General features: G+C 46.3%; 1 protein-coding gene across 1 annotated transcript; it reads left to right on the top strand.

Moving 5' to 3' along the window:
* Nucleotides 1–6,691: 6,691 nt before the first annotated feature.
* PSMC4 (proteasome 26S subunit, ATPase 4) lies at nucleotides 6,692–12,453 on the top strand. Its single transcript, XM_014541729.1, has 10 exons — nucleotides 6,692–6,823; nucleotides 6,951–7,137; nucleotides 8,426–8,572; nucleotides 8,652–8,761; nucleotides 8,857–8,950; nucleotides 11,122–11,289; nucleotides 11,374–11,450; nucleotides 11,587–11,755; nucleotides 11,982–12,037; nucleotides 12,214–12,453. The coding sequence occupies exons 3-10, from the start codon at nucleotides 8,557–8,559 to the stop codon at nucleotides 12,325–12,327; spliced, it is 804 nt and encodes a 267-aa protein (XP_014397215.1). The 5' UTR covers nucleotides 6,692–6,823; nucleotides 6,951–7,137; nucleotides 8,426–8,556; the 3' UTR covers nucleotides 12,328–12,453.
* Nucleotides 12,454–16,423: the final 3,970 nt, after the last annotated feature.

Genomic DNA, 16,423 nt, shown 5'->3' with positions numbered 1-16,423 from the left:
CTCTGGTTCTGTTTTTGTTTATTAGTTTATGTTGTTCATTATATTCCACAAATGACTGAGATTATGTGATATTTATCTTTCTCTGACTGACTTATTTCGCTTAGCATAATGCTCTCCAGGTCCATCCATGCTGTTGCAAATAGTAGGAGTTCCTTCCTTTTTACAGCAGTGCAGTATTCCATTGTGTAGATGTACCAAAGTTTTTTAATCCACTCATTTATTGATGGGCACTTAGGCTGTTTCCAAATCTTAGCTGTTGTAAATTGTGCTGCTATGAACATAGGGGTGTATATATCCTTTCTGATTGGGGTTTCTAGTTTCTTGGGATTTTGTTTGGCCTACATGGTGTTTTTAAGTATTTGAATTTATTGTCAACATTAATGAGAAGATTTCACTTGAAAGTCTGGATTTTTTACTTCTCTTGAACATCAGATGGGGCAACAATGGGCCTACATTCTGGTATGGCTGTCATGGCTGGAGTTGAGCTCCTCTCTAGACTTAGGGAATAGGTTCTCTGTCAGCCCAGTTGGCTTTAGTTACTTGTCTGCTAGCAGCTTCTGTATGCACTCAGCCTCACTCAGGGTTCTTAAGATCGAGATTTGAGAACACCCTCACTCAAAACGAGAGCTGCATCGGATAAGAGCTAGCTACATGGGGCTTCTTTTGGAAGTCAGTGTAGTGGACAAGAAAGCCCTGAGCTTAAATCAGGAGAGATAAACATATTCAACTGGGCTGGTCCTGGCTCTAGTTAAATGACCATGTAATTAAATACCCATCTGTTAAGTGACCTATATGGCTAGTTCTTAACTGAAGGATGGGAGGGAAGGTCAAAATGATAGGGTGCAGTTAAAGATGGGTCTAACTTGATAAAACTCCCTAAGTGATTTGATATCCATTTCCTTGAGAATGACTAGCTTACCTGTCAAAGATCATCAAATCTAAATAATAACTATTACATGAGGTTAAGAGCTCAGGCTCTGGATTTGAATAAAAGCTCCATCATTTACTTGCTGCATGATCTTGGGCAAGTGACTATACCTCTCTGAGCCTCGTTTCTCGTGTAGGACCTGAAAAGTAGGAAAACAAGATTTCCCTCTTCAAATCCTACTTTAATCTCAGATTAAGTTAGGATGCCCTGTCATAAGGTTAGGTCTCTGTATAAATGTTGATTACTTTTACTATCCACTTCCTAAGGTGGTTTCATTAAATGAGATGATGAACCAGATAAATAGTCAGTGTTTAGGAAATGGTTATTATTATTTTCATAAAAAGTCCAGAGGGATACATTGATTTGTCATTGCCAAAGGGGGGAAAGAGAACTTAGTGATGATTCGACTGGGCTTGGTTGCAATAAAGGCAAACCTCTCACATAGATTTGAATCTGATGCCTGGAAACTGGGAAGATGAGGAATGGGAGGCAAGGAGGAAAATGATGGATTCCATTGGAAGTGATAGGTCTAAACCTGAAGTAGAAATCTGAGATGCCTTTTGGGTAGAGACCTGGAAGACAGAACTAAGAGCTCTCAATGCAAAAACAAAAGAAGAGTTCTTAATGCAGAGAAAAAAGGAAGCACTTGTTTTCATTGTTGTTTTCATTTTCTGTGGAAATAAAATACTAGGACCTTAAACAATGAAGGCAGGAATCAGAGCTGATTAATCTTTGAGTTCCCTCAGCATAGGGCTGGCACTGAGTAGGAGCCACCAATTTTCTTTCTGACTTAATAGAAATTATTTTCCTCTGTCTGAGCCTTAATTTCCTTATCTGAAAAATAAGGAAAAGCATACCTACTTCTGAGTGTTTTAAGAATTCAGAAATCATGGTTTGGAAATTGCCTGGCTAGAAGTAAATGGTGTTTGGTGTGACAACTCACAATACATCCACCAGAATGGAAAGAAAGTTTTAAGACAGACAACATTAAATGTATGCACAAGTGGCAGTTAGTATAGTTTGCCAGCATCCACTAAAGCTAAACACATACCTGCCTTATGACCAGCAATCCCACTCTTGAATATATTCCCATATGTTCATCAAAGAAACGTACTAGAATATTTATAGCACCAGGATAACCCCAAACTGGAAACTATTCCATTTTAGGCATATTTTGTATAGAAACCAGACATAAATGAAAATGAATGAACTACTCCTATACACAATATGAATTTTGGAATCATAATGGTAAGTAAAGGAAGCCAAATACACACTATATGGGCCCATAGGGAGTTCAAAACTGACCGAAGTAATCCACGCCATTAGAAATCAGATAAGTGATAACTTTCAGAGGAGATGGGTGGCAGAAAGAGAGCATGTGCAGGAATTCTGGGGGCTGCTAATGTTTGGTGTCTTGATGAGTACTGGTTGTACAGGTGTATTCACCTTGTGTAAATCATTGAACTTTAAACTACAAATTGTACATGTCTCTGTATTTATACTTCAATAAAAAGTTTACAGGTACACCTCATCTTTATTGTGCTTTGTTTTACTGTGTCTCACAGATATTGCTTTTTTAACATATTGTGGCAACCTTTCCTGGAGCAAGTCAATCAGCACCATTTCTCCAACAGCATTTGCTCACTTGTGTCTCTGTCACATTTTGGTAATTCTCTCGATATTTCAAACTTTTTCATTATTATTATATTTGTTATGGTAATCTGTAATCGGTGATTTTTGACACTAGTATTGTAATTGTTTGGAGGCACCATTAACTGCACCCATATAGATGGTGAACTCAAGTGATAAATGTGTGTGTTCTGATAAATGCTGTGTATGTTCTGATTGCTTCACTGACCAGCTGTTCCCCTACCTCTCTCTGTCCTTGAACCTCCCTATTCCCTGATGCAACAATATTAAAATTAGGCCAATTAATAACTGTACAATAGCTTCTAAATGTTTAAGTTGTTAACGTAAAAAAACCATTGAAACCTGTAAAGAATTTTTGTGAGTTTATTTGAGCCAAACTGTCGACATATGCCGGGAAGCAGAACCTCAACGAATTGAGATAGTGCTCCGCAGAATGGCGGGGTTACATCCGTATTTATACATTGCAATCAAAGGAGGGACATAGGTGGGTTACATGAAATTCATTGGTGATAGATTAAGGAGGTGGGATTAGGCGAAGCAGGGGAACCCCCTGGGATTAGATAAAAGTAAAATGATGGACACATACTTAGGTGGGTGCAGGAACAATTGACATGATGATGAAGGAATTTGTGGTATCTGTCCTGGTGCCCAGCACATTTGGTTGTGCCCCAGGGGCTCCAGATACAGGGAAGTCACAAGTTACCCAGACATTTCAAGGGTATGTTATCATAGATGCAAAAAGACAGATAGGCTCAGTTAAGGTAAAGGTTGACCTTATCAGTGAAGATACTGGCCTAGGACGTAACTGCCCACCATAACTGCTTGTAGTTAAAGTTTAATTTCAGACCATCCTTTGTGGTTACTTTAGGTCTCCGAGTTTGCAAGACTGCCATGCAGGCCTCTCCTGAGCTTGTCAGGTCAGCATGTGGCCCCTTTCGTCCACAAAGTGAAAGGAAAAGTCACATGTCTACCACTGGTGAAGATGAAAATTGTTGAAATGACAACAAAGGATTTAGAATATTGTATAAATTTAGTTGATAAAACAGTGACAGGCTGAAGCCGGTTTGGTTCAGTGGATAGAGCATCAGCCTGCGGACTGAAGGGTCCCAGGTTCGATTCCGGTCAAGGGCATGTACCTGGGTTGCGGGCACATCCCCAGTAGGAGATGTGCAGGAGGCAGCTGATTGATGTTTCTCTCTCATCGATGTTTCTAACTCTCTATCTCTCTCCCTTCCTCTCTGTAAAAAATCAATAAAATATATTTTTAAAAAAAGCAGTGACAGGATTGGCTCCAATTTTGAAAGTTCTACTGTGGGTAAAATACTATCACATAATATGGCATGCTACAGAGAAATAAATCATCTGTGCAGAGTCATTGATGTGGCAAAGTGCATTGTTGTCTTATTTTAAGAAATTGCCACAGCCACCCCAACCTTCAGCAACCAACACCCTGATCAGTATCAGCCGTTAACATGGAGGCAAGACCTCCACCAGCAAAAAGATGATTAGCATTTTTAGTAATATTGTTTTAATTATGTATGTACATTTCTTAGGCACAATGCTATTGTACACTTATGACTACAGTATAGTTAAATATAACTTTTATAGGCACTGGGAAACCAAAAAATTCATGCTACTTGCTTTATTTCAATATTTGCTTTATTGTGGTGGTCTAGAGCCAAACCCACAGTATCTCACAGGTATACCTGGACTTAACAATAACTGTAGCTGGTGTGACAGCGGCAGTGTATCCCTGGAACCAGAAGCAAAGGCTTTGGGGACAGATCTGGGGCCCTTGTGACTGGCTTCATGGCTCTAAGTCTGTTTCCTTCTTTGTAAAACAGGAAACAATGTCAAGATTCAATTAGTTGATGCTCATAATATAACCGGACAATCAATGGGTCCTGCCTGTCACTACTTGAGCCAATTAAGCAGACAGGGTTAAATCATATATGCGCGTTTCTTCCAATACTGCCGGCAGTATGGGAGAGCAGCAGGTCATCTACAAAAATCTGCTCTGCAGCCCCCCATAAACCAATTGCTTATATGGGGTAGGACAAGGATTACATGGGGAAAGTAGGGATTACAGGCATGGGGAAAGTAGGCTATGCAGGCTGGGGTGGGACTCCATTGTTTTGGCAACAAGTTAATTTTTCCATGATAATAGGCAGTTCTTCAATGAGAATGGTTCCAAGGTTGATTCCCAGGTCCAAGGTTGACTCCCAGGTCCTGGGGGCTTACAATTCCTAGCCAGGTCAGAATGTCCTCTTTTAAAACAACACAAGGCAATCGTGGTTAACAGCATGATAGTATTTCCCATAGCCATAGCTAGTCCCCAATATTCTATCTTTGCCCCTAACAATAATACTAAGTACAGGGCCTGGCATAGGGCTGCAGTTCCCATGGTGAAGAACAAAACCCAACCCAGTAAATTTGTTTATCTAATTGGCTTTATTAGCGATGTGTGAATTGGGCAGCATCCCATCTAGCAACTAGAAGGGCACTCAGGTGAGGGACTAAGAAGTTAAGAGCGAACTATTCCAGGCCAGGATACCTTCCGGTTGGAGGAAGGCAAGGGTCTCAGGGAGATACCTCGGTAGTGTGGATCGGGAAACTAGGCTGGTTTAAAATCCCACTCCTGGGAGAGGCTAAAACTGCAATGAGGTTAGCTACGTTTTGGCTTGGTGATTGGTCTAGCACAGTGGTCAGCAAACTCAGTCAACAGAGCCAAATATCAACAGTACAACGATTGAAATTTCTTTTGAGAGCCAAATTTTTTAAACTTAAACTATATAGATAGGTACTCTGTTATTAACTTTATTAGGGTCCTCCTAGGCTGGCCTTTGCTAAAAACGTCCTCAATCTGAGGGGTCGACCTCAGCCAACGTACACCCACTTCTTCTAACGCCACTTCTTCAAAATAGACTCGCCCAGGCCGAAAACCGACTTCTGCGCATGGGCCACGAAGTTTCAATCGCACTGTACGTGGGCGCCCGCAGGTGGTATTTTATGGAAAAGCCACGCTCAAGGGGCCAAAGAGCCGCATGTGGCTCGCGAGCCGCCGTTTGCCGACCACTGGTCTAGCACATCCCGATCGGGAGCTGCTCAAGGGCATGGTGACTCCATTTTGGACCCTCGCTTCCTCTTTTCCTCCCTCCTTCCTTCCCATTTTAACACCTGTGCCACCCAACCCCTGGCACCGCTGCCTCATTTCCCCCAGCCGCCCGCGCCTGGGTCACGCTCGATTCACTGCTAACGCTAACCAGGCTTCGCCTCTCCGGGGACAATCCCCCCGCCAGCCCCCTTGGAGCTCCCTGAAGGCAGCCCCGGTCTCACCAGCCCCGCCACCAACCCCCCGGGCAGATGGCAGAGAAGCTCTCCCACCGAACGAGCGGGCGAGTTGTGTGCCCTCCGCGGCCTGGGTGGCCCAGGGATGCTGGGAGGGGAGCCAGGCTCGGAAAGCGGGGCGCGGGAGTGAGTGCGTCGGAAGCTCTTGGGACTGAATGACTTAGAGATTAGCTGGAAGTACCTGGTGGCATCGGGGCCCGCGGGGTTGGGGTGGGTCAGGTGGGGAGTGCTGTGGGGGCTCGGCTGTGGGGCCGGGTGATGCCTGAGGCCGGGCTGGGTTGCTCACCGATGTTCGGGCTTGGCTGGTGCTGGGGGGGCTAATTAGTAACTGTGGTCTGGCCCGCGGACGTTTGGGGCCTCCCCGGGGGGCTGGATGACATGAGGGCCTGATGAATGTGAGTTGGGGTGCTGTGACATGAGGGATCTTTTGGGGGTAACTGGGTAATTCCGGAACTGATTGAAGGCATGGTGACTTGGCCTGTGTGAGAGCCATGTGACGTTAGGAACCTGTTGAGGGGGGCTGGAGGGCATCTGAGTCTGCTAAGGAGTCGGTGAGACATTTAGGCCCTAGTTGGGTGACATTGGGGACATGTTACAAGTGGCTGATGGTAGCAAAATGTCTGTTTGGAAGGCTAGTTGACATAAGGGTCCTACAAAGGGGCTGCGAAGTTTCCAGCCTCTGTTTAGAGGGGCTGAGTGATGTCAGGAGCCTGCTGGGGAATGAGAGACTTCATGGTTAACTCAGATGTTTTCATGCGGGGATTCTTCTTCCAACCTGTGTTTCCCACCATGGTCTAGGATGAGATCCCAGCGCTGTCAGTGACACGGCCCCAGACTGGCCTGTCCTTCCTGGGGCCTGAGCCTGAGGACCTGGAGGACCTGTACAGCCGCTACAAGGTACATTCAGCCCCAATCCAGACCCTGCACGGGGCCCAATGTCCCATACTCTGCCACCTTCCACTACTCCCTGGCCCAGCAAGGCCTGGAGCCATCGCCTCCCCTCCCCTCCCTTCTCTGCTCACAGAAGCTGCAGCAAGAGCTGGAGTTCCTGGAAGTGCAGGAAGAGTACATCAAGGATGAGCAAAAGAACCTGAAGAAGGAATTCCTCCATGCCCAGGAGGAGGTGAAGCGAATCCAGAGCATCCCACTGGTTATCGGGCAGTTCCTGGAGGCTGTGGATCAGAATACAGCCATCGTGGGCTCCACCACAGGTGTGGGAGGGTGGGGAGCCCCTCATTCACTCGTCTTGTTCATTGAACAACTGTTGAATGTTTCCTGGCCTGTGCCCGGAACTGTGCTAGGGTGTACAACAGAAAACAAGGCAAGACAGTGTAGTGGTGTTTTTCAGGGTATTTTGAGTCTGATGCAAAAATGGAAATAGATTTTATATTCTTTTCCTCTGTATATATGTAATTTATGTAGTAAAAGTTTGATCAAGTGATATTTAGCCTTACAGTGAGTGACATACTCTAATTGCTTTTCCATTCTGTTCTAGTCTTTTATTTTAAACCATGTTCTGATCATGACTCTCTAAATTGATTTCATGACCACTTCTGGGTTAGGACCTGCACTTTGAAACCATGGGTGAAATGTTAAGGGGTTGGGTTTTGGTAAGGACACAGTACACAGTAGCTGCTGTTATTAACACGGGTCCAGGCCTTGCCTTCATAATGGTCATTGTCTCTGTATCTTATCTGCCTTTTTTGCTTCTCGCCTCTACTCTGGACCAAGCCATATTCTTGTAAAGGTTGTAGGGAAAAGTGTGTGATTGGGCCTGGAATTGGACTGATGGGCTGATAGGGAGGTAGTGAAGGGAGGGAGAGATCCATAGTGTGTCTTTGACCTTTGGACATAGGGGGACAGTGAGGCTATCCCCGAAGTGGCAACATGGTCAGAGGAGTAGGTTTAGGAGACAGTGAGTGCAGTCTAGGATATCACAGGGAGGTGCCTGGGTGGCTACTGGACAGCCAAATCTGAAGGTCAGGAGAGAGGTTGGATTGGAGAGGTGAGATAAGTCTGAGCAGGAAAGAGTCTGGTACAGAGATCTAGATGGGTGGACTGAAACAGGACAGGTCTCAGGGGAGAGAGAAGAGAGATGGGTAGAGGGTCATAGTGACTCATGGGCTATGGAGGGAAGAGGAGAAAAGTCCAGGATGAAACTTGGGGCTTTTGCTGGTGACTAGGGACTGGGGGCCTGCCTGAGACAGATCCAGGAGGAGAAGCACAGTTTGGGGGGAGATGTGAACACATAGGGACACAGTAGGTGAGAGATATACAAGGGAAATCTGGGTGTGTGTGTGTGGGAAGATTCCAGGAGGCTGCTGGTCACTGGGTCTGTGAACATGGGGGACAGACTAGAGGAGGTGGGCTAGAGGTGGGGGAGCAGCCTGGGAATGAGTGAGAGGCTGGTGGCCTGGACAGCACAACCGTGAGGTCATGAGGAGAGGACAGTTCTGGCACTTCTCTTTTTCCCTCCTCCCTTTCTGTCTTCCCCCCAAGGCTCCAATTACTATGTGCGCATCCTGAGCACCATCGATCGGGAGCTGCTCAAGCCCAATGCCTCGGTGGCCCTCCACAAGCACAGCAACGCCCTGGTGGACGTGCTGCCTCCGGAAGCGGACAGCAGTATCATGATGCTCACTTCAGGTGAGGGGGGCCTGGGGCCAGGGAGGCCTGAGAGGACCTGTGCTCCAGGCTGGGAGTCCCAGCTCTGCTCTCCCACCAGACCAGAAGCCAGATGTCATGTATGCAGACATCGGGGGCATGGACATCCAGAAGCAGGAGGTGCGGGAGGCTGTGGAGCTCCCGCTTACACACTTTGAGCTCTACAAGCAGGTGAGGAACTGCAGGGAAGGAAGAGGCCCTACTGAGTCTCATGTTAGTGACAGGATTCCCTGGCTCACCCTTCTTTCTCCACTCCTGCATTTCAGATCGGTATCGATCCTCCCCGAGGCGTCCTTATGTACGGCCCACCCGGCTGCGGGAAGACCATGTTGGCAAAGGCCGTGGCTCATCATACCACTGGTGAGCTGCTTAGTCCCTCCCTCAAGCTCTGACCTTCCGGGCTTTTCCCATCTGTCTCCCTGCTCTCTCATCCTCCCTAGGAAATGGCACAGCAGAATGATGTAGAACACGGGTTATGGGGCCAAAGCCCCATTGTGCTTCTTAGTCATTGGCTGTGCAGTCTTGGACAGGTGACTTTACCGCATGCCTCAATTTCCTCATCTAATAGAAAACTCACTTCACAGCCTTATTGTAAAAATTAATAAAATAAGTCAGTGTTTTACTGTAGTGGGTTGTGACCCATTAGAAATTAGGAATTCAAATTCATGGCTTGCAACCAGCATTTTAAACGATGAAACAGAACAGAAGATATGAGTTTATCCCATATAAGGAGATGTCATACTGTTTTGAGAAACTGGTTTCACACACATGTGCACACACACATATATATAGGGTATCCCCAAAAAATGTATGCAGTTTGAATGATTATAAAGTCAGTGTTTATTAACATACAGTTCATTTACAAAATTGAAAAGAATCTACAGAAATGCATAATTTTTTTTGTCAATGCCTGTTTTCAAACTGATGACCATTCTGGTCCAGGCACTGCTAATGTGAACATCAAGAATCATTTCATTCAGTATTTGTGTGCCCGCAGTTCATTGACTCTTTCTGGTTTTATACCATAAATTTTATCTTTTATGTATCCCCATAAAAACAACAACAACAGTGTAGTGGCACCTTAGGATAAATTTCTTTTGTTCAAAGCTTAGTTTGGCTTCACCCATTATTTTAAATCAGTTAAACCTGAAAAGGAGTGAAAATTAAATGAGTTATCAGCTGTTAAAGTGTGTATAAATTTTTTTGGACACCCTATATATTGTGGTTGTTTACAAATGTATTCTTGTACGTTCCAGGCAGAATGTCTGGAAATCAACATATTGCTATTTATAAAGCCTAAAGACAGGGCTCAGCACATCTTAGAATCTTCATGCGTGTGAGGCAGGGAGCAGTAGAGAGCAGTGGTTTAGCAGTGGGTTTTCTGGACCAGACTGCTGGGTGTGAAATCTGGCTTCCCTGCAGGTACTGATGTGAGTTAGTTTATGTAACTACTCAGTCAGTTAACTTCTCTGGCTCCCGTTTCCTATTTTCCTGGGCTGTTCAGAGGATTCAGTCAATATACAGCTTCTAGAAGCTTACCTGGCATATCGTAAGTAGGCGTGAATGTTAGCCATTTTCAAGATTATTCCTTTGCTTAGCAGTTCATTTGACTTCTGCCCTCCAATGCCCTGTGCTGGGATCCAACAGTGACTCAAACTTGCCCCCTGCCTTGGAGAAGCTCCCAGCCTGCTGGAGAAAAAGAACTGAACACTTATAACTTAATCATTTAGTTCACATTTACTGAGCACCTAATATGTGCTAAGCTGAGTTGTAGGTGCTGGAGACATGGCAGTGAACAGAGCAGAGTCTCCATTCCTCATGGTCATGGAGGTGGTATCTTAGTTGGGGAAGCTCTTGAACAAATAAGTGAATAGATTGTCACATGGTGATAAGTTCATGAAGAGAACAACTAACAGAATAAGGGACAGAGAATAATAGGGGCTGCAACTTCACATGTTAAACTTTAAGAAACAAATGAAAAAGGAGGGCCCCAGAACAAACCTGTCTTCAACCCCATTGCTAGTTGTCAATTATGTCAGAGATGTGCCTGTGGGCCCTGATAGCAAAGGGGAAGTCGGCGCCCATGGTGAGGTAGAATGATACCTTTGTGTATGGCAACCTATCTGTTTTCCTACTGATTTTTCAAGTGCTCTAGAAATCAGGTGTTTTTTTTCTGTATCTTGGTCCATGAATGTCTCTAGCTCTTCTCCACAGACATGTTGAAGCACAGATGCATTTGTTTTTTGTTTGTTTTTATAATGTCCTGACAGTTAAAAGTTGGACAAAAAAAAACGACACATCTGTGCACAGGGTTCATGACTTGTGCTTCTGGGTTCTTATGGGATGGAAGCAGATGGCTGGTCCTTGACGCTGGATCTGGGACCCAGTCCAGGGCGTAAGAGAATAACCTGGCTACTTGGAATGGGCATCCAAAGGAGGGGATGTCCTCAGGGAATTCCCAATTTCAGTTAAAGCAGAATGGGCCCTACAGGAGGCCCATCTGCATCTAACCCTTGTCATCCTATTATCAGCTGCATTTATCCGGGTCGTGGGCTCGGAGTTTGTACAGAAGTACCTGGGTGAGGGCCCCCGCATGGTCCGGGACGTGTTCCGCCTGGCCAAGGAGAATGCCCCTGCCATCATCTTCATAGATGAGATCGATGCCATCGCCACCAAAAGATTTGATGCGCAGACAGGGGGTGAGTGTTGCCCAAATAGGGTCTGGGGTCTTGAACAGGCCGGTCGTACATAATGCCCTGGACTAACTGTGTTGCATACTCCAGCTGACAGGGAGGTTCAGAGAATCCTGCTGGAGCTGCTAAATCAAATGGATGGATTCGACCAGAACGTCAATGTCAAGGTTCGGGGTTTGGAATGGACAAGGGGAGGTGTGGTATGGGAATTGGGAAGGTAGGGCTGGCATGTGAGGGGGCAGTTATGGTGGGAAGGAGGTGTAGTGGGGAGAGAGGTCTGAGCCAGCCTGTTTCCAATGCCAGGTGATCATGGCAACGAACAGAGCAGACACCCTGGATCCTGCCCTGCTGCGGCCAGGACGCCTTGACCGTAAAATCGAATTTCCACTCCCTGACCGCCGCCAGAAGAGATTGATTTTCTCCACTATCACCAGCAAGATGAACCTCTCTGAGGAGGTTGACTTGGAAGATTGTATCCTGCTCTGGAAGTGAGGGGAGGGCCACAGTTGGGAATGGGGATTGGATCTTCACCTCCACCTCTGCCTTCACCATGACCCAGATTGTACGGGGGGTGGGGGGTGGGGGGGAACCAAAGTCCTGGAAGGGGTGGTGGTGACAAAGACAGCCCAAGGACGACTTCCTGCTCCAGGCATTCACCCCGTCATGCAGGGAACGGTGTCCTTAACTCACCGCTGCAGATGTGGCCAGGCCAGATAAGATTTCAGGAGCAGATATCAATTCCATCTGTCAGGAGGTGAGTGATGGTTTTTCTCTGGATCCAGGCTGGGAGTGGATGAGGATCCTTCCTCTTTCTGATCACTCTATTGCAATCCTGTCCCTCGTGCCTCCCTGGGGTAGCGGGCCCTGTCTGTCTCTTCCTCTACCATCACTAGGGGCGGGGAGTACATTTTAACTCTCGTCTCTTAACAGAGTGGAATGCTAGCTGTCCGAGAGAACCGTTACATTGTTCTGGCAAAGGACTTCGAGAAAGCATACAAGACAGTTATCAAGAAAGATGAGCAGGAGCATGAGTTTTACAAGTGACCCCTCCCCTAGCCACAGGACCCAGGGACTTCCCTCACCTCCCCAACCAACCTCTGTCCCCAAACCTAGTTCTCTTTTCTCTTTACCCAGGGTTGATTTATTCAATAAATATACAAGTTGAGTCAATCTAGTTTCTTCTTAGAAGTTTAACTCCTTTAGTATCCTGGGCCTTGAATAGGATCCTCTGCCCCTCCTGTTCTTCTGGCAGATGAGTGGGTGAGGTGCATGGCCTGGGCTACAGATTAAGAAGCAAAAAACTCAAACAAAATGACTTCAGAAACTTGGGGAAAGGGAAGGAAAATGAACTTCAGACCACAGCCTTGACCACAAAGTAAAGCCCCCGTACATCTCCCACCCCCATTTCCTACAGGTAGAAGAACCTTTGAGTCTTTGGTGAGCCCTGCCTTCCTCACACTCAGGGAATATCAATGAAAGAGACAAACCCACAGAGTCTCCCAGAGCAGGGATTGGGGGATATGTAAGAGGGGAGGTTGATTGCCCAGGTTCTGTGACTGTCTCTGGCTCTTCTCCAAATGGTCTTGTCAGGGCATAGATGCATCTGGTTGGACCAATTCCCACTCTTGAGGTGTGTCCAGATACCTCTTCCTCTGGGCAGCCTTCCCTGGTGCCCCAGTTTGGGAAGGAGCCCTTCCTCTGTACATCCCTGGCACCATGCAAGTACTCTGCTTGGCTAGACTTTCTCATGTGCTTGCCTGTCCCCCAGACTGAAACCTGTATAGTAGTCAGGGATTATAGCTTGACCGCAATTCAAGTCTCAGCACCTACACATGGTAGACATTCAGTTTATTGAACAAATATATGAATGTCACTGTATACTTAGGAGCAAAATGGGAAGAAGGTGTATGGGGAATCACAAATCATTGAAAGATAGGTGATTCCTCCATTGATGGGCAGAGCAGAGAAAATTCTCCTTCCTAGAACCTCACTAAAAGGAGACTCACAAAGACACAGGAGAGAGGAGATGGTAGCAATGCAGTTTTGGAAAGAGGCAGATACCTGCTCATGATGTGACAGACCTGGGGAGGCATGAACCTGAACTAAAGGGAAGCGCAGAAACAGATTCCCGTTTCAGAAATCCGAGGTGCCAGGTTCTGAAGGGGGGCTGGAAACAGGACTACCTGACAGGTTCTATAAAACTCCGAATTCATACATCCAGTGTGATTAGAACCTGTACTAAGTAAACAAGCTATGTTATTCCAGGCCCATGACCCTTCTCCAGCCTGGCTGCAGACCTCAGGTTTAATCGGAAAAGGCTGACCCAGCGATTTCTGGGCCAGTGGGCCTGGACCATGGATGAGGGGGTTCCATGCTGAAGACAGGATTAAGTGAGAGCCCAGGCAGGCAATTGAAAGAGTCCTTCTGAGAAAACAACAGCATGAGAGGAAAGTGAGCTAGTAAGACACCTAAAGTCTTCATCTTTCACATTCAGTAGCCATTGAAACCTAAAACTGATGAGTTCACAAAAGCATACAATGTGGCAACACAGAACTAAAGTTTCAAAGAAACAGGAGGATGGGAAGTTGTCGCCTCTTGGAAGCAGGGAAATAAGGGGTGAGGGTGCCATGGGAATGCTTTTTGTTTGATTTGTTCTATACTTTCTACAATATTTGACCTTTTATTTTTTAAATATATTTTTATTAATTTCAGAGAGGAAGGGAGAGGGAGAGAGATAGAAACATCAATGATGAGAAAGAATCATTGATTGGCTATCTCCTGCACACCCCACCCCTGGATAAAGCCTGCAACTCGGGAATGTACCCTGATCGGAATTGAACCCTGACCTCCTTGTTCACAGGTCAACACTCAACCACTGAGCCATGCCGACCTGGCAACATTTGACGTTTTAAATGAGGCACTTAAAAATGACAACAAAATCACAGAAGAAGAAGAAAAGGATCTTACAAGCCAGTAGATACTTGGAAGGAGAATGATAAAAGAGAGAAATTGCCCAAGTGACAAAACACCCTAAACATCAAGGAAGGGTAGAGATTGGGAAAAGAGAACAAAGCCATGCGCCCCAGAAATGACAGCAAAGAAAGTAACGCAGGGGTAGGATATTGCCACAACCTGAACAGAACAGAACATCCTTTTTGGAGTTAGGATGGTGGTGCAACTTGAAGCATCTGCCTTAAGCTCTGTCAGTCAGAGTCCTCATCAGGTAATGGGCATAGTACTCAAGTCCCAGGGACAGTGAGCAGAGTACATGACATAACACACAATGTAAACAGCATAAAGAACTAGACAGTGAGAGGGAAAACCCAAGTCCTTCCCAAAAGCTGTGAAGAGCTCTCCTCTTGAAAGCAAGAGGAATTTGATTATGATTAGGCACTGTAATAAGTCTTATCTATAATGAAGACAGACCAGAGTGAGATGAAAGCTGTAATTGGCAAGAGGTAGCAGCCACTCATATTAGCTGGGAGAATGGATATTGGGTTCTGACATACTGCCTCTATGTCTCCAACACCCTACTTGGGCTCCACCACCCCTATTTGGGCTCCAATACCCAAGGTTCTGAAATCCTTACACTGCTCAGGTTGATGCCCCCATGCTGGTCCATTCCACCACTTGGAATGCCCTCTAGGAGGCTTCCGCCCTGCCCCAAGCCACCCTCTGCATAAACAGCCACCTCATCCTGCTCAGGCTCCAAAACCCTGCTCTGAGCCAATTTAAGGCTTTGGGACTAAACTGTTCAGAAAGAGAAGAGGAAGAGCAATATGTGTTATAATTTGAAATAAAGCAAGTCATTCTCTGATGGACTATGCATGGTCTTCTTAAAATATATATTTTTTTATTGATTTTAGAGAGGAAGTGAGAGGGAGGGAGTGATAGAAACATCAATGATGAGAGACTCATTGATTGGCTGCCTCCTGCACACCCCCTACTGGGGATCAAGCCTGCAACCCTGGCATGTGCCCTGACCGGAATCGAACCCATGACCTCTTGGTTCACAGATTGATGCTCAACCACTGAGCCACGCCGGCTGCGCTATGCATGGTCTTAAACATGTTCTTTGCCTTTATGAGCCAAGGTTTTCTCTTCAAAAAGTAGGACTAATGAATTCCGACCCACAATCCAGAATAACTGACCAATTGTAAGCTCACTATTCTTTGGCACACTGCCTTTCCAAGCATAAAGTCGTTTCCTCAGTCCAAGACTTTCACATTTATCTGCCAAAGACTCCTAACGGCACTGAAAGATTCATTTCATATTTTTAAAAAGATTATGGTTTGCATTTTTCTTTATGAAAAAATTCAGTTGACTCTATATTTAAAAATTATTTGGCAGATAAATTGCAAATCTTTGGTCCCAATCTTCAAATAAAGCTGATGCTACAAGAAGATGCAACATATTCTTTATTCCACAGAACAGGCGCGTGGTGGCATAAGATCATAAACATAGTCACGATTCCACTGGTACCCATCATGTCCCACATCTCCAGATACTCAGATTCACATATACCCATCTTCATACAGCCTGGCTTGCACCCAGACACCCCACAGTCCCAGTCACACTCTGACCCACACATCCACACCATCCAACGCGTATTACGACAGGCACAGGCAGTCACAATCCCCCACCGAACCTGTCACCTCGCTGCTTACAGTCACTAATCAGGCTCCCAAGCGTTCTGTGACCAACAGCAGAGGGGCGAGGTTGGTCCCGCAACCCGCACGGTGACACACGTGCGCACGTTCACAAGGCCAGATACAAAGAGCCACACACACACATTCTTTAAAAATACACATCTAGAGCTCATGCTGTGTACCAGAAGCTGGGACTACCTCTGGGGAAAAAACTGACAAAACCCGCCTCCCAGCTCCCGCACGCATCGGCCTCAGGGCTGCACCCACAGACGCATTGGGCGGCCCAGCACTGTGGCAGCTGACGAATCTGCACAGCCAGACAGCACCGGGTGTGACTGCCCCTCGGCTTACCCGCCCGCGGTAGCCTTCCAGTCCGCGCGCGTCTGGGCCTGCGCCAGCGCATTCAGCGCCCGAGCCCACCGGCTCCCGGCTGTGGACTACATTTCCCAGAATCCCCAAGGGCGGCGTTAGCTGCGACTCTGAGGACCCTC

The sequence above is a fragment of the Myotis brandtii genome, unplaced genomic scaffold (genome assembly GCF_000412655.1).
Source record: "Myotis brandtii unplaced genomic scaffold, ASM41265v1 scaffold277, whole genome shotgun sequence".
In the NCBI taxonomy this organism is placed as follows: domain Eukaryota; kingdom Metazoa; phylum Chordata; class Mammalia; order Chiroptera; family Vespertilionidae; genus Myotis; species Myotis brandtii.
This window is presented reverse-complemented; position numbering and strand designations above follow the sequence as displayed.

What these genes read in the sequence shown, in the direction of transcription:
- PSMC4 (XM_014541729.1), top strand. An exon ending in ACCAGAACGTCAATGTCAAG is followed by an intron (nt 11,451 to 11,586) that starts GTTCGGGGTTTG and finishes TTCCAATGCCAG; the next exon opens with GTGATCATGGCAACGAACAG. An exon ending in TCAATTCCATCTGTCAGGAG is followed by an intron (nt 12,038 to 12,213) that starts GTGAGTGATGGT and finishes GTCTCTTAACAG; the next exon opens with AGTGGAATGCTAGCTGTCCG.